Source organism: Lontra canadensis, unplaced genomic scaffold (assembly GCF_010015895.1).
Source record: "Lontra canadensis isolate GAN:19392208 unplaced genomic scaffold, GSC_riverotter_1.0 scaffold87, whole genome shotgun sequence".
In the NCBI taxonomy this organism is placed as follows: Eukaryota; Metazoa; Chordata; class Mammalia; order Carnivora; family Mustelidae; genus Lontra; species Lontra canadensis.
In genome coordinates this window covers 1110510-1138459 of record NW_022631081.1, presented here as the reverse complement: position 1 = coordinate 1138459, position 27950 = coordinate 1110510, and the positions used below count along the sequence as shown (strand labels likewise).

Genomic DNA, 27950 nt, shown 5'->3' with positions numbered 1-27950 from the left:
TCGTGCTCTCTACGGCTCATTGGCTTAAAGCCTGCAGCTGGGGGGGGGGTCTGGCACACAGTAGGCCCTTCACAGATGCTGGCCCACTGTAGTGGAGAGGTGAGTGCCCATGGCATCAATAGGCCCGCCCCATAAATGAGGCAGAGAAAAGTCCCCTCGGCCTGCCGCGCGTGGTTTACGTGGTTTACGTCCTCATGACTCAGCAGACAGTGCGCAACACCTACTACGGGCCACCTACCCCGCTCAGCCAAAGGCGCAAACTCCTTCTCTCTCACTAAGGCGATAAGTAACAATCGCAAGCGCTTAGGCGGTGTGAGGGGCCCTGAGGACAGAATTATTTTTACTATCAAACCCAAATTGGTTTACTAAAACTGTCAGCGGAAACCAAGCAAGATAAATTAAACCCAGCAGCTCTCGGGCCTCACGTAACCGGGGTTGGTGAGATGCTATTTTCACTCCCTCTGTGGGAGGAAGGGGGTGCCAGGTCCAGATGCCACGCTGCCAGGCGCGTGCCAGAGTTTGCCGGGGAGAGCCCAAGGCGGCTGACCGGAGGACTCGGCTCCCCTCTGCAAAGCTTTAATCCCCGTTAACGGCTTAAAGCCCTTCCCCTGCTGCCCAGTTTGGGCGAGTGCAGACTTCCGACCGTGGCCTTCAAGGCCCCGCCTGATTCTATCACCACCGGTAGGTCCCTCCTGATGGATGCCAGCCTCTCCTGCGTCCCTGAGCTCCAGATACACGGGGCTTTCTGCGGTTCTTTTCAAGGGCTGGTGGGGATTAGATGCCCAAGAAACCCCGTGTCCCTCAAAGCCAAATGTACAACTAGGCCCGCGTCCAGACACGGCTGTTTGCTGAGAAAGATGCTGCTTTCCCTGGAAAGCTTTCCTTCGCATCGTCTACCAGGCTCCCCCTCCTCACTCCGGGCTTTGAGGGCCCCTGTGTTTGCTGCTATGGGCGCCATGCCCCCTAGCCCAGGGCCACACAGTTCCTGCTCCCTGCCGCGCCCAGTGGGAGCCACCCGCCCCCCCTGCAGCGGACACTCAAGAAATTCATGTAGAATCACACAGAACTTGCTCAGTGAGAAAAATGACAGCATGTCCATAATGACTGAAACTGGATTGGATTGATTTTGATGTCGCTTCAAGACCTAAGGTGTTGGGATGATGCTGGCTGTGTGCCCACGTGGAAAGAGCCTCCCTCATGGCCCCCGCTCAGAGCCCCACTGTCTGTGGTCCCACCATCACCTTCTGCTTGGCGTAGCATCTGATCACCCAGAAGGACGGTCCAGCCTCCGCACACCACACCCCACTTGGTCCCCAAACTCTACTGGTGGATTTGGCCACCACGGAGTTGGGGGTCCTCAGAAGACCACTCTAGATTCTGCTTCTAAGTCTATGACGGCAAATCCTTTGATACTATCATTCTATAAAACCTTCTCTTGCAGGTCTTCCCACTATGATTATTTTACTTGATAGCTTTTAACCAAAATCTTATTTCTTAACATTGCTGGTCATGTAATAAATGTAGACTTAGCAATAAAAGAAGGCCGCATCTTGATGGTCTTTCCATATTTTTCTGACCTTTTCTCCCCTTCTTGTGCATTGGAGGCAGATGGACATGAACTGGGGTTCACATTCTGGCTTTGAAACCTCATGGCTGTATGGCCATGATAAGGTGTCTTAACTTCACGGACCCTTATTTTACTGAGAACCTACTATGGGGCCAGGCCTTGGAGCTACATACTAGCAGGGATTCAAATAGGAAAACAAATCTCTCTATTCTCATGGATATGACGTGGTTGGTGTAGGGGGTGACAGGTTCAAAAATTTAACAATATGTGGTACGGTGGGTGGTACAAGGTGCTACAGGGAAACGGGAAGCAAGGTAAGAATATCAAGAATGACAAAGATGCTGGGGCACGTGGCTGGTTATGTCAGTGGAGCATGCGGCTCTTGATCTCAGGGCTGTGAGTTTGGGCCCCATGTTGGGTGTCGAGGTTGCTGAAAAATAAAATCTTAAAAAAAAAAAAAAGAATGAGAGAGAGGCTGATTTAGATCAGGGTATTGGGGGACATCTTTGTCCTCTGAGTAATTTGGGGTCAGAGACCTACAAGAACTGGGGAGTGAGCTATGCAGGATATTCAGGGAAAAGCATCCTGGGGTTAGAGGAGGTGAGAAGAGACAGCCAGTGCAAAGGCCCTGGGGTATGTTTGTGGCACAACAAGGAGGCCAGTGTGACCAAATGGAGAGAACGAGGAGTGGAAAGCAGTGAAACACGAGACATGATGAGAGATAGGTCACATGGGATCTTTTGTAAGAACTTTGGCTTTTGCTCTAGGTAAAATGTAGAGCTACTGTAGGCTTTGAAGCAGTGTGGTGAGACCTGCTTTAGGTTTTAACAGGATCACTCAGGGTGGTGGGTTACAGATAGCCCCAAAGGGGACAAAAGCAGGAGCAGGGAGACCAGGCAGGATGCTTCTGAAATAATCCTGGGATGAGACATGGGCCATGGTGGCAGTGGTGGGGAGGACACACACACACTTAGACTCTGGGCATCTTCTGGCTCTTGAAGGTTCTTGAATTCTAGAATCAGGAGGAGGTACTGAGGACTCGGCAGACAGGGAGTGCGAGAAAGAGAAGAACCCAATTCACAGTGAGTGTGCTAGGGCCCACAGCTCACTCTGGCTCAGGAGTCAGTTGTTAAATGTCCGAGCATCTAGCGATCCTGTTGGCACTGTGTTAGTAGCTTGAAATGGGCCATGGTGGGAGTATTTATTTATGCTGCAGAAATCAACAAATGCGGTGAATCAGGGTGTTTCTCCCCACCCGAGAAAGCCAGTTGTTGGACACACACCCATTCTACTAGTCTAGAACAATCCTGAGTCTTTTTGTCCTGAGCAGCTGGCAGAAGGGGACTCCTTCCTGAGATGGGCTGGTGGGGTGAAATGGGTTTGCAGAAGGGAAATCAGGGGTTTAACTTCAGGTACCCTCTGTTCAGGGGGCCTTTTAGGCAACCAACTAAAGAAGTCAGAAGGCAGGGAATACGAGTTGAATAGAGTAGCTGTATTACCCCCACAGGACTACTCTGGGGAGGGAATAAATCGGTGTCTGTAAAAGTACTTTGCAAACAGGAAACACTCAGTGATGAAAATCACTCTCTATATCATGGCAATGAGAAAGAACCTTTATCCCCATCTAGACCAAGGCTTACAAAGAGGTGGCCCCTCGAGTTTGGACCCAAACAGCAGACACAATATTTTTTTGGCAGAGGGGATGGGCAAGGCATTATTCTAAAAAAAAAAAAAAGGAAATTTAAATGATTTGATGGGGGATGCACTACCCCCTCCATCCCAGATCCCTCCCCTCCACATCACCCCACACTGGCCCCAGTTCCCATTCTCCCTTACTCCCCTGGCCCTCCGTGAGTCTGAGTCTGCACTCTCTTGGTTCAAGGCAGCCCACTGCTTCGCAGAGGAGGAACATGAAGCCCAAAGAGGCTTGGTGCCGGGTCTGGGGCTGCTCAGGGATCCTTGGCATGGCACAGAGGAGGGAAGCAGAGGCTCCTCTCTCCCCAGCAACCCTCATACCTGGGGTTGCCAGGATGATCAGAAGAGAGAATGTCTGCCCCCCCACCCCCCTGCCCCGACAAGGGGTCCTTTCCTGATGTAGGTGCCAGTGGCCGCCGGGCTTTGAGGACCCTAACTGCTCAGGACGACGGTTCCATCGCGTGTTCTGCCATGCAAATAAAACCCCTTCTAGTGTCAAGTGGAAGGTTAATTGAGTATTTGATGTGTAGAGAGAGTGAAAGCAAGGGTTCCCGTTTTCTTGTTTCCTCATCCAGCCCTGTGTCACCAAGGGGAGAAGTGGGCCATTTTCGGTGAAGCAGAACCGTGCTCTGGGGGGCATGCGGCAGGGAGAAGGTCACAGAGCGCAGCAGAAGTGGGGAGCATGGACAATTGCTGGGGGCATGGGGGTGGGAGGACCTTCTGCAAGAGAAGCCAGGATACCAGGAGTTGGTTTCTCCTTCTCCTGGCTGAAGATTGAAGTGGCTTGCTGGGAGTTTCTGTTGGAGAGGGGCTCATAAGCCAGGCCCATGTGTTCATGTTTTCCATGGGGGCAGTAGGGAGCCACAGAAGGCTTCCCAGAGGGAACAGCTTTAGAAAGGAGTGTTCTATTTGAAGCTCCACCTAAGAGGATGTCAGGTCTTGGACACTTTCCCTCCATAAACCCTACCTAATCTCCATGCCCCAGCCACCTTAACCTTTGAAGTCACTAAGCAGGCCACCCTCTCTCTCATTTCCAGGCTTTGCACATTCTGTTCTCACTGTCTGGGACACACTTCCCTTCCACTCATCATTGCCTACATTCTCTTTCATCCCAGATCAGAAGTCCCTTCCTCCTGGAAGCCCTCCTTGATTTCACTCAGGCCTCCTCCCTATCACTGCTTTCACCACACCGCATATAGTTTCATGTCTGCCTCACCCATTACACAGTGAGGACATAGATGGTTCTTTTTTTCTCACAGATGGACCACACCACATATAGTTTCCTGTCTGCCTCACCCATTACACAGTGAGGACATAGATGGTTCTTTTTTTCTCACAACTGGACCACCAGAGATTAGCTTAGTGCTTGCACACAGTTTGCATATATGTATTTTTTTTTTTTCCCTCAGAGCTAATAGAGATCATCCAACCAGCTCTGCTCCAATATAAACTTCACTGCCCAAGGGACAGCTGCCAGAGCCTTTCCAGTGCCTACACCTGGGCTTGGCTCATAGTAGACAACTTAGAAACTACATCTTGAGTAGTTGAATCTTGAAGTCAGAGGTGAGAACGGAAGGAGTGAGGACCCACCAACGAGTGAGTGAGGGCAGGAACGAGCAAGGGATGCTTACAAGCTGCCTCCAGCAGCCACAAAACACTGATATTCCAAGAGCCTCATCACCGATGAACAAAACCCAAACCAGAAAGAAGCCCAAAGGAAACAGCTGGGGAGAGATGGGGATGCAATTCTGACCCAGGTTGGCCTGGCCCCAAGTCCGCAAGGGGCAACTGGAAAAGGTCTGTGAATCTTCGATTCATCTAGAGCAGAAGATCCTGGGGCAGCCTCCAAGGACACCTCCCCAGGATCTAAGGGGTAACTTCAAAATTTTAGCATAATTTTGCAGAAAACTCCTCTCTTGCAAGGCTCCTCTGCAGAGCAAGGCAGCCTGGGTCTTGCTTCCTAGCCCACTGGGTTTCTACTTCAGGCTAGAGGGGAATAGCACCCTCCCCCACTCTCCAGGCCCTGGCTGCCTCCAGAGAAGCCCTTCAGAACTTGGCATTCCCCCCCTGTCCTCCACCGTCCAAGGCACAGTGTCTGGGTCTGCCTGGAAGCCTTTTCTTCTGCTTCTCTAGACATGACCATCTGTCTCCGTCTGCTTCTCCTCATCCCTGGGGAGTTCAGCAGAGGGACAGTTCTGGATAGAGCATCTCATAGACACCCCCACTGACTATAGCAAACAGCCACACAGCCGTGTAACACCATCCATTACAGCAGTTCATGTAGCATTGGTCTCCTGAGTGCCTACTCTGTGGCATGCTCTATGTTAGATCCCAGGTCAGAGATAAATCAGAGAAAGCTCTGACTACAAGGACCTTCGGGTCTAGTTGAGAGGACGGATAAGAAGACAACCTGCTACAGTATAGACGGCACATGTTATACCTCCCCCCTCTTCCCGACCACACTGGCTGTTCAGTCCTTTGCAAATACTGTACTTGCCACAGGGCCTTTGCATATTCTGTTCCTTTCAGATGTATTTACAGCAACACACTCGCTAGTTCTGAGCTTTAGCCTTGGATCCTCAGGGAAAGCTTTTCTGACCTTCCTCTTTATATCACATCCCCACTATAGGATCTCATGGCACCATTCATGTATTCTTACATTGCTCACCAAATTTACGGTATGCCACTGTGGGTGCATTTCCGCCTTTAATGCCTGCTTCCTCTGAAGACAGAATGTCTGGAGGCTAGGGACCCTGTCTCTGTGTGTGATGCTGTCGTTTCTCCCACTGCTGGGACTCCAGCTCTTTGCACACAGTCCCTGACACCTAGCTGATGCTTTATTAACACTGGGTCAAAGAACAAAGCAGGAGCTATCTGTTCCCTAATTGGGCTGGACTGGAGGACCCCCCATCAGAAACACTCACAACTGGATATCTAAGAAGATCCGTTTCTCCTCCCCTACGTGAATCTTCCAGATACAATCTTCACCTTCCACATATGGCTCTGGCCAGTTTGGGGACAGCACCACCCCGGCCACGGCAGAGAGCTCCCCACCACACATGGCTGCAGAAGAGAGACACAAACAGACAGAGACAGACGCATGTTATTCATAAGGAAGCCAGTAGGGCATAGCGGTTAAGAGCTCGAGCTATGAAGTCAGACAGTCACGGCTCGCCATGTATCCAGAACAGGTGTCTGCCCCTCAGGCAGTCCGTGCATGTGTTTGGGATGACTAAGTTAGGGCTGGCTGCCTGCCTCCTTTAGCTGATGGTTGGTGAAGGTGGGGCTAAGGGCGCTGTGCTTCTTTCAGGATCAAGGACAGAGCTCAACGTTCTGGGTGATTCTGCAGCAGCCCTATTCTTGGGCAGGATGAGTAGTGGCTAACAGATGCTACATTCCATTCAGGTGGACCTGGGTTCGAGTCTTGCCTCTGCCCCCACAGACTCAATGACAAGGCATGCAACTTTTTGGAGTTGCAGTTCCCTCTCTCCATAAAGCTGTAGTAACGCCACTGCTCACTGGCTCCGCTGGGTTATTCTGGAGCTTGATTGAGCTCATGGGGGTTAAGTATAGCCGAACGCCTGACCCACGATAAAGGCTCAATACTTCTTAGTTAACATTACTGCCAGAGAGCCCAGCTCTGAGCTGGAAGTAGAGATGTGGCCATGCCTGGAGCCTGGCTCTTTAAATTCCACTCTGTTTACCACTTTGGAAAGTTCTCAATGTGGCAGAGGCCAGAGCACTAATAAATTCCGCTCTGTTAAACCAGCACATTCAATACAGGGATCAATCCCTCACCACGATGAAGCTGTGATTTCACGCCAACCGCCATCCAGGCAGCGGCAGCCAGGAGCCAGGGCTCTCTTCATTACACCACATGCTCCGAGTGCAGCCAGGCTCATGGGGGCTCTGCGGCCTTGAATATGGGAAGAGAGACAAGGCAGGGCAAGGCAGTGGGATCCCATGGAGATGAGAGTTCTGTCCAGCCAACATTATCCAGAGAGGCTCAGAACACAGGTCTCTGAGAACAGAAAGACCTGAGTTTCATTTCCACCTGTACCAGTTACCCTCAGTCTGTTCTTAGGAATATCACTTCACAGCTTCAGGTTTCTCACCTGTACATGGGGTCCATACTATGTGCCTCACAGGGTCATAGTGAGGATTAAATCAGATAATGCAAATGCAGCCTTTGGCACCTGTTATTAATATCATTATCATTATTAATTAAACTCAGGGCTGCCATGTGTGGTTGGGTGAGTTGTGCACTGCACAAAAGTACATAGCAAGGGGGTATAGAGGAGCTGAAATCTATGCAGAGATCTTTTCACTAAGTTATGCACTATGGGGTCTGTGCTTGGAAAAAAGGGCACCTTTAAAAATTTATCAATTTTGTAATTTTTCTCAAGGACAAGCAGCAAATCTCACCCCAAAGATAGTGAGCCCTGGAAAGGGTTCTAATGCTAAAATTGGTATGTAAATTTATTATATACTTCTAGACTGCACCTTTGGTCTTTTCATCTGAGGGAGTGGAGGTCCCTGTGTCACCTCGGAAAGAAGGCAGTGGGGCCACTCACCTCTGCACAAGGGCTCTGTGTCATTCCAGTATGGGTCCCGCACATTGATGCACTCAATAATGGCCGGACCTTGCTCCAGAGAGTGGCCAGGGTCGCACGTGAACTCCACTATTGTCCCGATGTTGTAGGTCGGGTCGGATGTGGTGAAATTCCCATTTTGAATGTAAGGCTCATAACAGTGGCCTTTCTCAAAGGCTAGGGTGGGGACACAAAAGAGGGGGAGCAGTGCAGATAAGGCAGGCGTTCCTCACAGTGCTGGATCTCAGAAGATGGGACCCCTCCTGTGTTTAGGGAAACTCCAAGGAAAATGGACACCAGCTCCCATGTTTCAATTCCAGCTGACCTGCTTAGGGCTCCTGGACCATCCACTTTGCTTTTTGGGACCTCAATATTTTCATCTCTAAAATGGGAATATAAACCCCTGCCCTCCCAATACTGCAGAGTCTAACTTTGGAAGTCAAAGAGTCAGTCTGACCACTGGGTCTCCCTTGCCCTTAGCAGGTCAGATTTCTAGCCCCCAGGACCCAGCCCAGCTCTGTCATGCTTCTTCCTCGCCCATGCCATCACCCAGTATGGTGGAGGACCCCAGGGGCCCTCACCCTCGAACCGGATGTTGAAGGCTGAGGCTGCTCGCGCCTGGTCAGATGTGAACTCAATGCGGATGCTGTTGCCCTCACTCAGCAGACCCTCAAAGGGGACGTTCTCAGTTTGGAGGGAGTCATAGAGAAGAGAAGACTTGTTGATCAGGCCACTGTAGACCATCATCCTGGTGGGAGGAGCAGGGTGGGAAGAGGACAGGAGGATAACTACATACCATGGCAACAGGAGGTATGTGCAATGAACGCCACCTCTGGAGCCTCATTTCCAGACACAGATCCCGACTTTACCCCCTGACTTGTCTGGACAAGCTGCTCCACCTTATGCGACCTGTTTCCTCTTTTGTAGAATGCTTGTCCTAGACTCATGGATGGATTCTGAAGTCACAGGAAAAATGATGTGTGTGATATAATGAACCAGACTAATTAATGTATACTAATTACTATTACTAATTGAGGAAAAGAGATCAATAGGCTGAAAGAATGGTAGTCAGACAACCAGAATCCCAAAGCTATAACCTTCTGAGCTGTGTCACTTTGGACAAGGACACTTGACATCACTGAGCCTCTGTTTCTTCATCTGTAAAATGGATGCAATCACACCCATCTACATCAGCGTGTAGGAATTAGAGGCCATGTGCATAATGTGCCCAGGAAGGGGTAGGTATATGAGTCAAGTTTATTAAGCATTTGACTCCTAATAGGCTCTGTTTTTTATTCTAATATCCTAAAAGCCCTTTGTGTGGAATCAGGAGTCCTGATTTTTACTTCTCAATTCTCCACCAATTGGGTATACATAGGTCTCAGCACATCATGGGCCTCAGTTTCCATAGCCATGAAAGGAAGGATTATAACATCTCACCTACCTATCTTACAGGTTGAGAATACGACAGGATCAAGTGCCCTGAAAAAGAAAATATGCTACACAAAACATTGGTATTTATTTTTACTGTTATTAAAACCATTTGATACTTGACTCCTTGCTAGTCTTGGTATTTTTAAAAAATAGTATACAAATTAGACAAACTCCTTTTATGGAGTCATAAACAGGCATTTTTAATCCTGTGAGGTGTGTGTGTGTGTGTGTTTACTGGGACTAATAAAAAGGGTTTATCTTATGCTGCCCAGATGAATTTCTAATGTTACTAAAATGCATAAATGTTGAAGCACCAGTTTGTCCATTTTTGCCATGTGTCCACTGTGGTTGGGATGACAGGGGCCTGGCTTGCCAGTCAGCTCAACCAGCTCCAAGGGTGGTGGGCAGTGCTGGGGCGATAGTGTATCCAGGAGCATCTCTCATCCAATGATGGCTGGGCAAGGGGTTCACACCAGCTCCCTCGCGCCTCCAAAAGGATCATGCTCAGGCATGTTTAATACAGTTTCCCAGAAGCCCCTAGTAGATAGAGCCCCAGCTGCCCCCATAGTCACCTGCTCATTAACACACACACTGTGTTGATTCCTTTCCCTTCCCTGCCCACTGTCCCATGCCTCCACTACTGCTTCCCAGGTTTAGCTGCCAAATGAGTGACTTTCCCTAACATCCTTGTCCCCATGTCCATTTCCAAGGGAACACAACCAAAGGCAACAAGTCTAAATGGCTAAGGTCTTACTTTTCTAGAACATTCAAGAATATTCTAGATAAAGTCATAGAATAAGAAAGCTTTAAGATTCTGGATTCTATACATATAATTTAGAGTTTACAGACACGCTTTTGGTTAAGTATTGCCTTGTAACTTCTCCCTAGTTCCTTCCTGTGTACAAGTCTAGTGTTTCCACATCAATTTCCTATCAAACTGGAAACCATGTCTCGCTACTTCTCTCCAGTTCTCCATGGAGCTTAGTATGTGACTGGGTGCGGAGCAGGTGCTCAGCGAGTACTCCCTCCTTGATAACTGCAAAAAAGGATGTGCAGGAGAAACAGGCCTCTTCCCCTATCCTGATGTATGCCCTGGGGCAAGTTGCTTTCCCTCTGTATGTCCAAGTTTCCTTACCTGTAAAAGGAGGAGGTCGAAGATGGTGTCTAATATCCTTGCCAACCTCCCCAGCCTTTCCTTTCTCAACCTCCATGAGCCATTTCAAGACTCTAGATCCCTCACCACATTCCAACACTCTGGGAAGAGGGAGGCTGCTGGGTAAGCCCTCAGAGGCTTACCTGTCCTTCTCATGCAATGACAGCCTCTCGAAGTGCAGGTGTAGTTTCTGGCCCTCCGGAGCTTCGATTGTCCACACGCAGAACTGGCTCCCGTTTGTGTTTCCTGGGTAACTTGGGGAGAGGACCCGGCCAATGGTGGCATTGTGTACAGCCCCTCCACAAGGGGCTGGGGGCAGAAAATAGGAGGGGATGACCATGAAAGGAGAGCAGAGAGAGAGAGAGAGAGAGAGAGAGATATTTCCTCACCCCTACCCCTTAGTGGGAGGCAACATGATGGGAAGAGGGAGACACGGTAAAAGGCTTCTCGTCTTGGACAAGATTCTTCCTGTTTGGTAGGAGACCTCATCCCACGCCTGGATCCACCCCCTTGTGTGTCCCATGTTAAGGAACAACTGTGATTTAAGGATTCTTCCATGGTGCTGGCTGTGCCTGGATTCTTCACCATAAGATGGTAATCAAGGACGTAAATAGGCAGTCCACAAAAGAAGACATATACTTTTAGTATTTAGTAAGCACTAAAAATGCAGCCTCACTCATAACAAAAGAAAGACAAATGTAGATGGCTTTCTATTTTCATCCACCTGATTGATCAAGGTAAAAAGCAGCCATAATTTGCCAATGGGAAAGGTGGTGGGAAATGGGCAGTCTCACTCATAACTGGTTAGAATGCAAATTGCTATGACCTTTCAGGAGAGCAATTTGGAGAAAAATCTAGAAAGTATGTTCCCAAACTCTGACCTAGTCATTAAAGTTCTGGGAATTTATGTTAAAAGGAAGAATTGGATATTTTCACCAGGATTTATGAATGAGTGTGTTCACTGCTGATGTGCTTCTAAGCGAAAAACGAGAAGCCACACACATATCCACTCACAGGTCTTTGGTAAAATAAATGCACTCCATTCACATGCTATTAAAAATCATGTTCTTAAAGAATACTTGGGAATATAGAATAATGCTTCATATATTTTTAGTGGGAGAAAAAAACAAGTTACAAAATGGTCTGTCTACCTTACCTATTTCAATGAGCTATTTGCAAAAATCTATTGAGACCATAAATATGAAAGTAATTTGCTCCTATCTTTACAATTTTGTTGAATTTCTTGATATTTTTACCAGAATATATGTTACTTTTATCATAAAAAATCTAATAAAGAAATATTAAAAAATAATTTGTGAACTGGAGGGAGATAGATCTGTTTCTTATTTTTAGGAGACACTTGGGTCTCATTAAATGTTTGTTGGATGACTGCATGACCAATAAGGACTTGCAGTGGCCAAAAAGGTAGATAGCTCTCTGCTCTGCTCTGGAGTGTGCTGATTTACACCAAAGACATTGCCTAGAAGCCCCTTCCCCACGCCCCTACCTAGACCCCCACCACCTATACATCTTTCAGCACCATGGACAGAGGTGTGTGGCTTTTTGGTGTGTGTGTAGGCACGTGCACACGTCTGTCTGGGTCTCTGCGTATGTCTGTCTGTCTCTCTTTCCCGACTGCCTTCCTGTCCTAAAGTGGAGGTTTAAATCCCGCCTGTGCCACTCAACCTTCTGTGTGGATCTAGAACAAGTCACGGAAACTCTGTACCTCAAGTTCACTATCAAAGGGTGATACTGATTCTACCCTGCTTATAGGGCTATGGTGAGAAGTCAATGAAATGATGCACACAGGGGACCTGGCACCATCCCGGGCACAGAGTAGGTGCTCAAAACATAGCCAGTATTGTTGTCCTATGGCTCAGGAGCTGAGGAGACAGAGGACACAGACCCTGGTGGGGGGCACCGGCCATCTGTCCTCCCCAAGCTGCCGCTCATCTGTTGCCTCTCTGCTCCCCTTCCTTGCCTTATTAAGCCAACTGATGGCTCTGTTTGGCTTCAATTTGCCAGCCGTGGCTCCCTATCCATCTTTCTTAGCACAAATTGAGGCTTAATTCCTCTCTGATTTCACACATAGATAAAAATTAACGTGGGAGAGGCACAGAGCCCAACTGCCCTATGGTTTGGATATTTCCCTTTTGTTAAAAAGCAAAGAAGAAAAATTCCGAAGGGCCTTGGGGAAACAATACTGCAACAATCAAATCTCAGAATGTGTCATCAGGCCTCATTTGCTTTCAGATTCCCCTGACTCTGAATGCCTGGAAGGAAGGAATAATTTATTATTATTCCCAGTATTCTCCTTTTTCATGGCTCAGGCCCTGGCACATAGTAGGTGCTCAGTTATTACAGGCGACCTGTGCTTTCCTGACTACCACCAGAACTTTTGAGAATCTAATATGGTTTTTCTCTCTTGATAGCTGAGGATAATCAAGGCTATGCCTAACAGTACAGGGTAACCCTGAGCCCCTTGATCTATAATGTGCATGCAAATCACACAAGGGCGTGCTAAAATGGAGATTTTGATTCAGCTGGTCCTGTAGGGGGCCCAGAACTATCTGTCTGTAGTCATCTTGCTGGTCTGTAGACCATCCATGCTTTGAGAAAAACAGCTCAGAAGAGAAGGGCTCTGAACTCATTTTAATTACTGTCTGTTGACTTTGGGCAAGTGACTTCACCTCCCTGAGCCTCTAGTTCCTCATCTGTAATGTGGAGGTAATGGTTGTCATCATGCAACATTGCTACATGAACATTTACAGCAGCCCTGGCAGTGTCTCAGTATCTACGGACTGGGTTCAAAGTGTGGCAGCAGGCATACCCAAAGTACAGCCACAGAAGAAAATAGGTAAGTTACACTTTGTCAGCATGAAAAGCTTTTCTGCATTAGAGCACAATAGCAAGAAGTGAAAAAACATGGGGCACCTGGGTGGTGCAGTCGGTTAAGCACCTGACTCTTGGTTTCAGCTCAGGGCATGATCTCAGGGTCCTGGGATCAAGCCCTGAGTGGGGTCGGGCTCCAGATTCAGTGGGGAGTCTGCTTGTGGATTCTCTTTCTCCCTCTCCTTCTGCCCCTCCCCCTGCTCTCTCTTTCTCTCAAATAAATAAGTAAATTAAAAAAAAAAAAGAAGTCAAAAAGCAACCCACAGGGAGGGACAAAATATTTGCCAATCATATCCCTGACACAGATCTAATATCCAGAATACGTAAAGGACAACAACAAAAAGACAAATAACAAAATTAAAAAAAACACACAGGCAAAGGTCTTGAACAGACATCTCTCTAAGAAGATCTACAAATGGCCGAGAGGCACAGGGAAGCCACTCAGCATTGTTAGCCATCAGGGAAATGCAAATCAAAGCCACAATGAGAAAGCTTCCTGCCCACCAGGATGGCTAGAATCATAAAAAGAAAACGTGTAACATAAGAAGTGCAGGCGAGGATGTGGAGAAAGAGGAACTCTCACACACACAGTCAGGTGTGGAAGACAAACGGTGCAGCCTCTGCAGAAAATAGCTTGACAACTCCTTAAAAAGTTAACCAGAGAATTACCATAGGACCCAGGAGAAAAGAAAACATACGTCCACACAAAAACTGATACACAGATGTTCACAGCAGCGTTATTCATCATTGCCGAAGTGGGAAAAACTCCAGCATCCACCAATGAATACACCAATAAAACAGGGTAGAGGCACACACAGACATATGGTTCGGCCATGAAAAGGAATAAGGTACTGACCCACATGACGACATGGGTCAACCTCAAACACACGATCCGGTGCAAAAGAAGCCAGTTGGAAAAGACCATGTGTTGTAGGATCCCCTTTATATGAAATGTCCAGAAGAGGAACATCCATCGACACAGAAAGTGTGTTGTTGGTTGTTAAGGGTTATGGGGGAGGGGAAATTGGGAGCGGGTGCCAATGGGTACAAGGTTTCCTTTTGGGAGCAATGGAGATGTTCTAGAACTACAGAGTGGTGATGGTTGCATGAAGTTTCAGATCTGCTAAATGTGGCTAATGGTAAATTCTAGGTGATGTGTGCTTTTCCACAGACTAGAGATTTCAATGGCCATAGTTGTCCATCTTGGGGGAAGTCTCTTCCCCTGGGCTGGGCGCCTATCTCTAAGGTCAGTCTAATGCCCTGGGGTTGGTGTCTCGCCTCTGAGGGAACTATCTATGTCTGGTCTGGTGAGGGGGGAGCGTACCTGAACAGATGGGCTCCTGGCTGCTCCAGTGGGGCTTGGAGGCATTCATGCAAGTCAGCGTCTTGGCACCCTGGAGCTCATAGCCCAGGTGGCAGTGGAAGTGGGCCGCCCCACCTGGGTGCAGGTCCATCACCGTGACATCCCCGAAGTCGGGCCGGCGAGGAAAATTGCAGCTCAGCATGAAGGCTGGGAAAAATGCAAAGGCAGATGGTCATCCCTTAGGAGCCGGGACAGGAAGAATGTGACCCACATTCCAGGAGCCAATTTGTGCTGAGGAGAAAAGATAAGGCCCCTAGGGGCTCCAGAGCACTGGGTGGGGGCAGTATGTGTGTATTTTTGGAACTCTCATTGATCATAGGGTGAGGAGACCGTCAGATTGACACTTTTTCTGGGATCCAAGGTCCCCACCTTGTCTAACCAGAGATCACAGGTTTGGGGTGAAGAATAAGTTCCCACACCTCCTGTAAGCCTCTCTTCATGTGGATGCAGAGCTGCCTTCTCCTTGGGGAAAGGAGGGACCATAGGACTCAGGTGGGTTTTGTCCTACCAGCACAAACAATTTCGGTGTTTGTTAAAAATGCTCACAAGCTTGGACCAGAACTCGAAAAAGCAGCTCTTCAGGAAATGCCAAAGGATAGGACAGCTTGAAAATAACCATCCTGGCCCACACAGGCCTGGCCTGTGCAGGAGACCAATGTGAGTTTACATTCTTCCTCCATCCCTTAGAAACTGTGTGACCTTGAGAAGGGACAGAGTGCCCTGAACTTGGTTCTCTTCATCTTTCCAGCGGAGTCAACAATTGTCCCTGCCTCACCAGTGGCAGTAAAGATTAAACAGAAAACACCGAGAAAGAGCCTCCTTAGTCCAACATCTAGCTGGGGGCAGTAGAAGGCTCTAGGGGACCGTGCTGAGCTCCTTGATTCTCCTAAGAGGATGTGAAAACCTTCCTAACTGCTCCTTTTGGCTGTATGGTCTGACCACTCCCGCTGCATGAGGTATCAATGATCCCAGAACTCACTGGGAGGATTACATCCAACCCAAGGGCTCTACAGGCTATTTCTTTGCCCCCATTCAGTAATGAACAAGACAACAGGGGGAGTCTTGGTCTTGGAAAGTGGTGATGAGGCGGGTACTCCCACAGACACTCATTCCCCTGTTTCAGAAACATCCGAGGGCAAAGTTTCAACAGAACTGTTTTTCCTGATGTTCATTCAGTTTGATGCCAAGATGGAGGGTGCCCAAATATCCAGATGTGTGAGGGCAGACTCCACTCTCTGCGCAGGTATCTGGCAAGGACATAGAGGAGCTTGTGGTTCAGGGAGGTAACCTGAGGTCACGGGAAGGTCTCCAGAGGTAGAGAAAGGGGATGAGAGCGAGAGAGAGGGCGCCGGCCAGAGGGAAGGGAGAGTGGAGGGAGGGAAAGAAGAGAGGGAGAGAAGGAAAGGATGAAGAGGCAAGAAAAGAGGGAGGGGACCAAGAAGGAGGAAGGAAGGAAGGGGGAGAGAAGAGCAAGATGAACAGAAAGCAAGAGGGGAGCCTCAGAGTCAGACAAAAAGGAAAGAAAAAAACATCGCAGAAGAAAAGAGAGAGCCGGACCCCTGTGGGTTGGCCCCTGGGAGTTGAGGCTTTTTACCAGAAATCCATGGACTTCCCTGAGGATTCATTTAGGAAATTTAGGAGCTGTGGATCTGAATGGGAAAAAGTGGCTTGCTGGTTTCCTATTTACCTTTAACTGAATGGTGGTATTTCCTTCAATCACGTAGATAAGCAACAGACTATGACCTATTTGTAGAACGTGTGACTTCGTCACCAAAAGAAATACAGATATTTTCATATCATGGTGGATATCTTGACATATTTCTTATGTTCCTCAGTACTTTGAAATTACAGTAATTACCAGAGCTGCCGGGGGAGATTAGAAGCACATGTATTATGACACTGCAGATTAAAATAATATTTTGACAACTGTAATTCAACCTGACTGGTTTCCTTCTTAATCGTGTAAGGTTTTATTTTATGCTTTCAAAAACGTGGTTCTGAGAAGGGGTCCAGAGGTTTTAACAAACTGATGGGGGGACCCCTGGCGCAAAAAGTTGAAGAATCCTTGGCTCCAGAGGGAAACTGAGGCAAACATCTACCCCCCCCCCCCCCCCCCCCATCAGCCTAGATGCGAGGTTACCCTGATAGTGCAGCTGGAAGGTTCCAAGGACATCATCCTGGAAGGTCCGGAAGTAGACAGAGATGGTGTTGGTGGGACTTCGGATAACCTGTCCCTCCACCAGGAGAGTCTGGTTGGCCAGGACCGTCAAGGTAGGACCGTCCACCCCGCGGATGGAGAGCAGCTCGCCGTCAGACAGGTTCACGTTCTTCACCTGCAGACACACAGGGCCAGATGGGGAGGAACTCTGAGCCGTGTTTGAGACAGGGCCCTTGCAGGCTGGGCAGCTGCCAGAGGACCCCAGAAAATGCCAACACAGCAGCCCTCAGCCAGCCCCACGTCAAGAGGACAGACAGGCCCCCTTGGAAGCATCTGGAGCCCTGGAAATATCTAGGTTCCCCTCGAGAGGGACCAGACTGAAGCTAAGGTGTAGGGCAAAGGTACTGCAAAAATCTGTAAGCATCCATGGATGATCCTGTGAGAGAGCCTCCTCCAGGCTGGCCGCCGAGGTAAGTTCTCCTGGGGATGGAGTGGGGAGGGCAAGGGCTTGATCCGCTGGTTCCTGAAGCCCAAACTCCAGGAGGACAGAATAAGGCATTCCACCGGAATGCAAGTTCCATGAATGAAGGTGTTTTGCCGCCCCCCCCCCCAATTTGTTCCTTGTCCCCAGTGCCCAGAAGAGTGCTTGGCACATAACAGCTGCTCAATAAATATTTACGTAGATTGAATTCATTCTTCCCCTTTCTGCATGAAATGGTAAGAGGGAGTGGGGGGCTCATTTCTAGGGCATTCTCAGGGCCACTCTCATGTGCTGTAAAACAGCAGCTCTAACCCCATAACTTACGCAAACAACTGCATACTTGATTTCCAAGTCCACTTTCCAGGTTTGGAGGAGAAAGAGGAGAGATATTTTAGTTGTATACAAAGACACTAAACAAATGGAGTGTGGCTGGGGGGGACATTTAGTTAGATCCCAGTGCCCAATTTGGATTTTTATGCCTCTCCTAGCGGGGCCTGGGATCCTGGCCCCTTTGCCTCTCACCAAAGCAGGGCTGGCCTCACCGACGAACCCTTCCTCTTGCAGATCGTACATCTTACTCTTTTTTTCTTTTTGATAAACTTCTATTCATTCGCCAAAGCCCTACTAAAATTGCCCTTCTCTGTGAGACCTTCCCTGACTACCAAAGGGCTTTCGCATGCCTCTGCTGGGATGTTACAACATCCCCTAGAAGCACCCACTGAACACCTTTTCAAATGGCATTCTAATGTCTTCTAAGTATGTCTGTCTCAGTCACAGGACAGTGAACTCCTTTAGGGGAGGTACTGCATTAGTTTACACACTCCCATATCCCCCAGTGTAAATAGCCATGATTGGTACCCAGTAGGTACTCAGTGAAGGAATTAAGTGCCTGGTAAAGAGCTCCATGCAGTGTTCGACACCAAGTGGAAGCAAAAGGACCATGGAGTGCCACATTCAGATGGACTGCAACTTTCCTCCAGCTCATTTTAATTCCGTGAACATTTAGGAAGTACCTACTATGTGCCACACACTGTGCTAAGCTCTGGGGACTGCAAAGACCACAGCTCCTGGTGCTGAGGGGCTTAATTTTTATGCTTTCCATGAAAGTCTGAAAAACTTCCCTAAAATAAAGTTCTGGTTAGGTCACAACCAACCCAGCTAAAAAACTTTTGATGGTTCCTTATTGTTCATTAGAAAAAGGTATACATCCAGACCTCCAAACTTAGCCTGGGAGGGTCTGCCACCATGACTTGGTACCAGCTTGCTTTTCCTGTCCTTTCCTGTGGGGTAGTGAACTGGACAGCTCCCCACTCCCAGACACCCCTCCTTGTTCCATTTTTTAAAAATTGGGGGGTCAATTGGGGAAGGCCAGGAACTAGGATGAGGATAATTGGTAACATACACTGAGCTAGGCTCTCTGGATGAATGGTCTGTGCATTGTCATATTCGTACCATCCTGAGTATCTGTAAAATAGTAGTATTATCATCTCTATTTTACTGGTGGAGAGACCAAGGCTCAGAGAGGTAACATCCTTTGCCCAGCTTTCACTGGTAGAGCTGGGACTTAAATCCAGATGTTTGAGCCCTATGCCACTCTGCTTTTCCATTCTTAGCTTACAGGCAAAAGTTTTGATACAGGATATAATGTGTTTGATACAGGGTATAAGAGGACTTTCCTTCTTAGTGTAATACCTCACAATTTATTAACAGTTCCCCCTCCTTCATGTATGCCTATTTCAGCTATGCATTGAATGGGGAACTCCTATTCATTCAACAAAGCCCAGCTCAAATTGCCCCGCTTAAGGCAAAGAAGGAACCAAAATAACAGTAAGCCTGAGTCAGACAACCCTCCAGAGACTTCCTGCTGGAAGAGGCAGGCACAGTCCAGGCGATTTTCTACAATTACCTGGAGCTCCACACCGTAGCCAGTGTAGACTGTCACGTTGTACGTACACTCCAGGAAGCCGCTGAGGGGCAATGGTGGATAGTCACTGGAGTCAATGTACCCTTCGGGATCGGAGAAGCTCACACTGCAGGGAGCTGGAGGAAGGACTTTCATTAGGACACGGAGGGCAGCTCAGATAGATGTCATGTCTCAGATGGGCTGCAGGGTGGCTCTGGGCTTCTGGGGCACCAGCATTTTTCTTCCCCCCTCCCTCCCACTGCTGCTAATTCTCCTTCAGTCCCCAGAATCAACATGATAATCAAAACTGTGGTAGCTGACACAGGCTGACTGCTTACTTCATTCCACTAGGCACAATCCTAACCACTGTACAGGGCCGACCCCATTCACCCTTGTAGGACCTGACATTTCATCCCCATTCTAGAGATATGTAAACCAAAGCTCAGAGAGGGGTAGTGTCTTGGCCAACCTCATACAGAGAGCAGGATTCAAACCCAGAACTTATACTTTTTAAAGAGAGGCCATAATGCACTTGTCCCAAATCTACCTATGGTTGACTGTTGGTGTCTGTCTTCTCTGTTTGAAAACAGAAGATAGAAGACTGGGACACAGACGTGCATTTTATCAAGTCTGGAGAAATAAATGCAACAGTCAAAGTAAAAGCACTCTGAGGGGCACCTGCTAGCACAGTGGTTGGTTGGGTGTCAGACTCTTGGTTTTGGCTTCAGTGGTGGTCTTGGAGTCCTGAGATCAAGACCCACATCAGTCTCCACTGTCAGTGAGGAATCAGCTTAAGATTCTGTCTCTCTCTCTGCCCCTCCCCTCACGTGTGCTCTCTCAATAAATAAATAAATCTTAAAAAAAAAAAAAGACTGAAAAGTCAAGGGTCTTCAGCAGGTTAAAGGATTCTATTCCAAGCTGAAAAAGGTTTGAATCCCACACTTTAGCTGTGTGGCCTTGGGCAAACTGCTTGATGTCTCTGAGTCTCAGTTGTCTCATCTTTAAAATGGGGATAGTAATTCTGAGCCACGAGGTCAAGCTCAAGTCAGTGCTCAACAGGCGGTAAGTGATGGTGGGACATGGGTCTCCCTCTGGCTCCCCTCCCGCCATGGCCTGCACAGAGTGGGTGCCTCGTGGTTGCAGCAGGAGGGCTTGAGGGTCTGGGGGCTGCTTACCAGGGGCCTGCTCAGTTGTGATGACCGTGGTGGTGATGATGGTGGATGTCGTGGTCTCCTGGCTCTCCTCTGAGGCTGACCCGGTCAGTTCGTTCTCACCTTTGTCCATCAAGGTTATGGGACTGGCATCTTCAGGGGGAGCCTCGGGGGCATCATCAGGTACCTCAGACTCCCCAGGGTCTGGCCTCTGGGGGAGCGTGTGGGCCACATAGGACTGCGAGGTGAAGGGGGAGATCTGCAGGGGTGCGGGCGTCGTGGGGACCGCACCTGCTTTCTGGTCCAGCCAGAGGGGCTCCTCGGAGGCAGCGGGCTCAGGGTCTCCTGGGGGGCGGGGCTTCTCAGTGGCGGAGGAGGCGAGGAGGCCCAGGCCCAAGGAGGCAGGGGAGGACACTGTCCTCTGAACCGCTGCCGTGGAGGTGACTTTGGGCCGCAGCTGTTTCCTGGCCGAGTTCACCTGCTTGAGCGAAAGCAGCTTCTTCCCAGAGGGGAGGGTGCGCTTGGTGGCGGTCTCTTCCGGCAGCCGCGTGGAGAGGGCGGCCGAGGGGGCTTCCCCTTCCAGCCCTGGCTCTCGAAGATCTTCCCCCGACTGCACTGGATTCAGAGGGGCCATAGTCACTCTCTCTTCAAGGCTCTCTTTGTTCAGACTGCTGCTCCCCAGAGCTCTGGAGGGTAGAAGGGAAGCACCCGAAGGGCCAATGTCTGCTTCCTGGGATGCATCTATGGAAGAGGAGGGAAGACACCTGTTAGCTTGGGGCTGAGGGTGGGGGTCAGGTCCTCCACCTCCTGACCTGGGGGCCTAGGGTGGGGCAGAAAACTTGCAAGATGCCAGGACAGATATGGGAACTGCCTCCTTCCCTCTCTCCTGACCTTCCCTCCCTCTCCTTTTCTTTCTGTCTCGTTCTCCCTTCCTTCCTTCCTTTTGCTGACCATACAGACTTACTGTTGATCCTGCCAGGCCCCAGCTAAGCATTAGGGTTACAGAAACCAAGGGCACAAGAGTCTCATGTGCCAGTTGTTTATGTACTGAAAGGGGTAATAGGAAAGGAGAAATAATCATATTTGGTATGATAGATGCTTAGAAAGAGAGAAGCTCAACGTGCTAACAGGGCAGAGAGAATAGTCCTCTAACTCAGTCTGTGGGGCAGGACCACCATGTACAGTTGGGCAGGTTGTTCACTACACAAGCACATCACCCAAGGGACGAGTGGGGCTTGTAACAAGCCCACACTCCTTTCCAAGCTGTGTGCCCTGGCTCAGGGCTATATTGTCCTGGGGTTGAGGGGGAGGCACTTTTTCTTTTCTTTTCTTTCTTTCTCTTTCTTTTTTCTAAATAATTAAACTTGACCTTGTGGGAGACCCAGAAAGATTTGAAAATTCAGAATCACGAGATAGGTTCAGAACAGAGGGCTGCAGGAAGAGTGTGGAGCAAGAAGGAGAGCACAATAGAGGAATATGAGGGGAAGCAGATGGAGGGTGACTGGAGAGAAAGCCGGTGAGTCAGGGTGGTTGCCGGGCCAGGCCTTGGTGGGCAGTCTATATCCTGCTAAGTGTGATTTATTTTTGCCTTGAATGTAAAACCACCTAGTAAATTTAAACAAGGGCTGGCCCTGGCAACTGTTTGGCAGACTCATGCCCAAGATCGCCTGCATTTACTTAAGACCCACTTCCGTCAGTTGCAAGCTGGCATGTGGCTTTGACCTTCCTGAGCCTCAGTTTCCCCAGTTGTAAAGCAGGGTTATTGCACCCTGTTTCCTGGGTGCAATGGGTTGACGTGGGTAAAGCATACCTGTACCTATAGGTAGGTGCCTCACCCACAGTGAGTGCCCAGCACGTGCCAGCTGCTGTCACTGTCTTTACTATTGTCATTGTATCCGCACCCTTTCCGTGGGAAGCCAGAGTGGTCAGAGCATCCCCAGTGATGATCTTGAGATAGAGAGGAATTACATCCTGGGATAGAAGCCCTGGGACTGATAGCTGTCCTTGTCGATTTTCTGCAGACAGACACTCACTCAGCCACAGTCTCTGGGCCCTTCAGCACTGTCGTTTAAATTTATTTCTGCCGCTGTCGGAAAGGCTCATTTACTTTCATGGAGTCGGCGGCAGTGGCTTAATCTATATAGACTGCAACAGTTTGCAACTGGCATCGACAAATGCTCCTGTTGTGTCCCATTGATCACCAGCCGGTGTGCATTCCGGGCTCCCGGTCGCGCCAGGGCAGGAACCCATCTGGGGGAAGACAGGGCACATGCATGACCCGAGCGCAGATCAAGGGCATTCAGGGGCCAAGCAGGTTTCCTAGTCCAAGGCGGGAAGCATCAAGGCTTTAGAATTGGATCCGGATTCGAATCCTGCCTTCCACAGTCCCCCAGCTGCATCAGACTGGGCAAATCCATGAAGCCTCTTGTGTGTAACAGAGCCACCCCATCTACCTCATAGAATTAGATGAGACATGGGTCTGCTCAAGAGCTGTGCTTTTTGTGAGCACTGCCTCTTTTTTTAAATGATTGACGTTGACCATCTCTGTAGACGGCGCAGTGAGAAAAAAGGGAAGGGGCCAAAAGAGAGGAAGGAGGGTGAGGGGTCAGGACACGTGGCTCCCGAGCACTGGCTGTGGTTCAGTGCACAAAGCTTGGATGTCCCTGGGGTTGGGGGACCCAGATGGTGCTCCAACCTTGACCACTGCTCCCTAGCATAACCGTGTGGGTTTCATGTTCTCTCTCTCCATCTTCTCTGTCTGGGTCAGCTGCGCAGCCAGACTAGGTCACTCTACTCAGGTCTTCCAGCTTGGACTGTGTTGATCTGGGGCGTGATCAGGTAATTGACAATTATTCTTCAAGCCCTTTGTTAATCTTGCTAGAGAGGGCAGAGTGAGTGGTTCGATCCTGACACTGGCTTGTGAGTTTTGTTGGGTCCAGTGGCTGTATTAGCTTCTGCCAGTCCTTTTACAAAAATGTCCCCTTGATTACAAGTGAGGGAGGGGAAGGAGTGATGACAAAGGACATAAGGCACATCGGCGTGCCCTTGGCCATAATAATAGCGATATTTATGACGTTTTATTTTTGATGGCTTTACTGAGTGCTGGGTATGTATCAGGCATCTGCTAAACGCCCCCCCCCCCCCTTTTTTTTTTTTTACCCATTACCTAATCTTATTGTTTCTCAAGGGAAAAATTATTCCTATTATACAGATGAGCAAAGTGAGGCTGTGGGACACTAAGTTAACTTCTAAGGTCACACAAACCTGCAAAGCTGGGTTTCCAACCTCCATTTTCCTGATGCCAAAGACCATGCTAGCAGCTCTGTTAAGTATCATGAGGTACTGTTATCACTGACAGCCTCTCCTTCTCAGAAGGAAGCAGAGGCCCCCTCCAAAACCACCCCTCAGACCTCCATTGTTTCGCTTCCCTGCTGGGTCGGCTATAGTGTTTTTCAAATCTCCCAAATGATACCCTTCACCCCTCATAACCTGAGCTGTATTCCTTGTTAAAATACACATTTGTCACTCTCCCCTGACAGACCCCTGACATCTGAATCTCTAGGGGTAGAGCTTGAAAGTGGGGGGCTGTTAAAGCCCCTTGGGTGACTCTTATCACCAGACTGATCAGAAGAGCTCCTTCTGGAATCTGTGATCTTGCCTTTCTACTCCTTGTTGGTTTTGCCTTCAAGTTGTTGTAAGTTGCAGGCGGCAGGAACCCAGGTGTAGGTCTGGGCCACAGGTATTGACACTTTCAAGGCCTGTGACCTCCCCTGGCCACCCCAGCTTGTCTAGATCCATCGCAGCCCACAAGAGAAGGAGGGAATGCAAGAGAAAGGAGTCCATGATCAGCCTCCTCCCCACAGCCCCTGTGCCTAGCTCTGGGTTCCCCATGGTACAACGGGTGTTAGCCATAGCGGCAATTCAGCCTTATAGGAAGTAGATCTGGCTGGACTGAGTCAGCTCTTTCCCACTGAAGACCTAACTGTCAAGGGGAGTTGCAGATCCATGAGGTAAATTTCCCTCCCTGCCCCCATGTTGCCTCCTCCTCAGGGTTCATCCGTGGGATCTTGGTGGCTGGGTCCAAACTCAAGGCCATGTTCAAGACAGAAGAGAGTCTGTCTGTGGTCTGCAGTGTTCGCTGCTGGAGGCCTCGTTCTCAGCTGGGATGTTGGCCCGGGGAGTGCCGTGCAAAACCAGATCCCAGCCGGAATGAGTCAGAGTGGGATTCCAGGGCCTTCGAGACCCAGAGACGTAATCACTTGCTCTACTAGGCTGGCTTTTCCCAGGGGCTCAATGACCACCGTATTAAACAAACTCTTCTTTCTCAGAGCATTTACAAGGTTCAGTCATCCTAGTCACATATGGGTGATTCTGCCTTTATCATGTGTATTCAATGCCCCAGTGTTGCCCATCAATTAATGAGTGACATTTCTCTGCTGGTTGATACTCAGGACAAGAAAGTCAATGCTCTAGGCACTTCCAGAAGACAGACATACACCGATAACCAAACACGGATATCCAACGGAAGAGATGGGGCTTTAATTAAATACAGAGAGAGGCTACTCTCCCTTCTCCAGACCACATGATGAAGACAACTGAGCGTTTGTTCTCCCATCGAAGATGAGGAGGAAGCACCTTTCCCATTTTCCCTCTCTCACTTTGATGGGAGAGATGGGGAGAGTAGACTGGGAACCATCCCATTAGAGTGGAAAATGCACCATGCACTCTGAAACTGTGGATTTGAATTGGAGCCGCTGGGCTCCAGAGTGACTGATGACAGCCCTTCCCCACTCGGGCACACAGGGATGGAGTGGGAAGCCCAGGAAGCCACAGCTGGGGAGTGCTTCTGCTATAATGTGCAGTGAGAAGAGCAAGACGTAAAATTCTATGGCGTGTATGAAAACGACCAGACCAACCACCTAAAACAAATTGCGATGCAGAGCTAGTGTTTTGGTGGGCTTTGTTTTACTGTAAGCTATATCAGACTTCATTTCTTTTAATTTTTGAAGTTAATGTAAAAGTTTTTTAAACTAACATCCACTGTTCTCTTTGTTTCAGGTGTACCACATACTGATCTAACAAGTCTACACCTTCCTCAGTGCTCGTCACGATATGGAGTCACTATCTGTAATGTTGTTACCATATATATATTTAAGGGGGGGCAGAGGGAGAGGGAGAGAGAATCTTTTTTTTTTTTAAACCTATTTGAGAAAGAGAGAGAGAAAGAGCACAAGGGGTAGGGAGGGGCAGGGAAAGAGGGAGAAGCAGACTCCCCATCAAGCAGGGAGCCTGATGCGGAACTCAATCCCTGGACCCTGATATCATGACCTGAACAGAAGGCAGGCGTTTAACTGACTGAGCGACCCAGGTGCCCCTAGAGAGAGGATCTTTACCAGGCTCCATGCCTAGCTCGGGGCCCAGGATCTCATGTCCCTGAGATCATGACCTGAACTGAATGCTCAACCCCCCCCACCCAGGCAACCCTACAACATTACTCTAGGAATGGCTCCAACAGTGTGGCCCTGGCTTCCTCTGGATGGCATAGGTTTTCTTACTTCTACTTTTTGGTGTTTTCCAAAATGTGTATAATAAATATTTAATACTGCCTTAAGTGAAAAAAAAATTACAGAACGAGCTGGGTTTAACTGTTGCCTTTAGTACCTAGTGATGGAAAGGCCAAGAGAACACACAGACACATTTGCTATCACAGAAGTACCTCATTCACTGAGTCATGGAACCCCTCTGGGTCTTCCAGTAAGGATGACAATAATTTTTCCCTCATCGAACTGTTCACGTGGGGGACTTTTAGGAGGCGGGCCTGGCCGGCGCTTCAGTGGGTGTATATTTTTTTTGGTAAAGGGGACTACGAAACTGTTGCTTCCTAGTCTAATCCTCATTAATAACGCTCCATTCAGTTGGTGGTTTCTCCTGCCTTTGCACTCCTCAAGAAGAAATTGCCCAACAGGGACAAAGTCAATAATGAGATATCACAAATTCAAGATTTGTGGTTACAAACTGCCCAGAAAGTGGATTTGAGGTTCAAAGAAGGGGAATGGGCTACCAGGGTCATATGGCATGTTGGTAGCAAGAAGGAGACCAGGCTATTTGAGGCTTGAAAAATCACACCAGAACACATCAAGTGCAGTCAGAAACAAAACTAGGATCATCTGGATTGCCCCGAAGAACATTGGTTAGTCCTGTGCCTTCTGCATCTTTCTTTGTTGGGGGACAATGGGTGACGCTGTGCGCTATAGGACATGCATAGAACAGCATCCCTGGCCTCCAGCCATTTGGTGCCAGGAGCAACATGCCCCCCCCCCCCACCATGCTACCACCCCATGGGAAAATCATGAGTGATTTCAGACATTGCCAAATGTCCCACCAGCAGAGACAAAATTGCCTCTGATTGACGACCACTGGCACTGCCCTCAGCACCGAGAAGACCTTCCCTCACATTCAGGAGCTGATCAGCTTTGTTTTACTTGTATTACTTGCATTGACTTTTAGGTTGGAGAAGATCTTAGCCTAATTCCCATTTCATAGATTAAGAAAATTGAATTGAGTGAGGGCTGAGTTTCCTTCTCCTACTCACATTTGATCATTCATTTATACATTCATTCATTTATTCATGCATTCAGTGAGCACCTAGTATGTTCCAATGCTGGACCAGCCAACAGGCGCTGGCACCCAGAGGTCGACCTTGGATAATAAACTGTTGGAACAGTTGGCTACAACCCATTCCTTGCATCCAGGGAAGACCCAGTTTACTCTATCCTGCAGTAATGAAGACCCTTGGGTAGACTTACAGGGCCATTCCCACCTGGGCTTGGCATGGACTTTCTGGGGCAGAAAGGGCAGAGGTGGGGGAGATGGGCTTGGGGGCAGTGGAGTTTCATCTTCTGCCTCAGTGGCGGCCCTGTACCTGTGTGTCCATGTGGACAATACGGATAGCAAATGGTGAGTTACACTCCAGAAAGCATATTGCCTGCTGTCATTGCATTCTCTCTGTAAGCCATTCTGTCAGACTGGCATTTCCCATTTTATAGATTAAAAAAAAAATCAACACATGGAGAGAGGATGTGACTTGTCTCAGATCATGGAGCAAAATGGGATAAATTTGGATACTTTCTGACATTGTTTCCTGTGCTCGTTCCTGTTTCCACACCCTCAAATATTTTTTTCCTTTAAAATAATTTAAAAAATTTAAGAATTCCTGAAAGGTATGGAATCAGAAGTGTTAAGTACTGCCCCTCCCCTGCCCTGTCCACCAATCCTGCCTTCTAAAGGGAATCAGTGTCGGTAGGGTTTTGTTTAATCTCCCAATAAAATGTACTGATATAAAAATAATAAGGTTTTTTTTTCTTTTTTTTTTTTTTTTTTTACCTTAAAAGGTGTGTTAGCACATTGGGGTGTGGGAGTGAAGTCAGAATTGCTTGTGTTCCAGGGGAAGGAGCAAGATGGCAGAGGAAGAGCAGACCTAAATTTCTTTGGGTCCCAGGAGTTCATCTAGATAGCTAACAAACCATTCCAATGGTACAAACTCAACAGGAGATCGAAGAGA

At 48.7% G+C, this 27950-nt stretch overlaps 1 protein-coding gene across 4 annotated transcripts in view; it reads right to left on the bottom strand.

Annotated features, from left to right (window-relative positions):
* The window catches only part of SEZ6L (seizure related 6 homolog like), a 180477-nt gene that overhangs the window by 44542 nt on the left and 107985 nt on the right, over positions 1-27950 (bottom strand). For all 4 annotated transcript variants that reach the window (XM_032883268.1, XM_032883269.1, XM_032883270.1 and 1 more), the window contains exons 2-9: positions 20414-21130; positions 19242-19375; positions 16837-17029; positions 14658-14843; positions 10585-10750; positions 8436-8602; positions 7837-8031; positions 6187-6325 (exon numbers count right to left, since the gene is read on the bottom strand). In XM_032883268.1, coding sequence (XP_032739159.1) covers positions 6187-6325; positions 7837-8031; positions 8436-8602; positions 10585-10750; positions 14658-14843; positions 16837-17029; positions 19242-19375; positions 20414-21130 — 1897 coding nt within the window. The remainder of the gene's footprint in view (positions 1-6186; positions 6326-7836; positions 8032-8435; positions 8603-10584; positions 10751-14657; positions 14844-16836; positions 17030-19241; positions 19376-20413; positions 21131-27950) is intronic.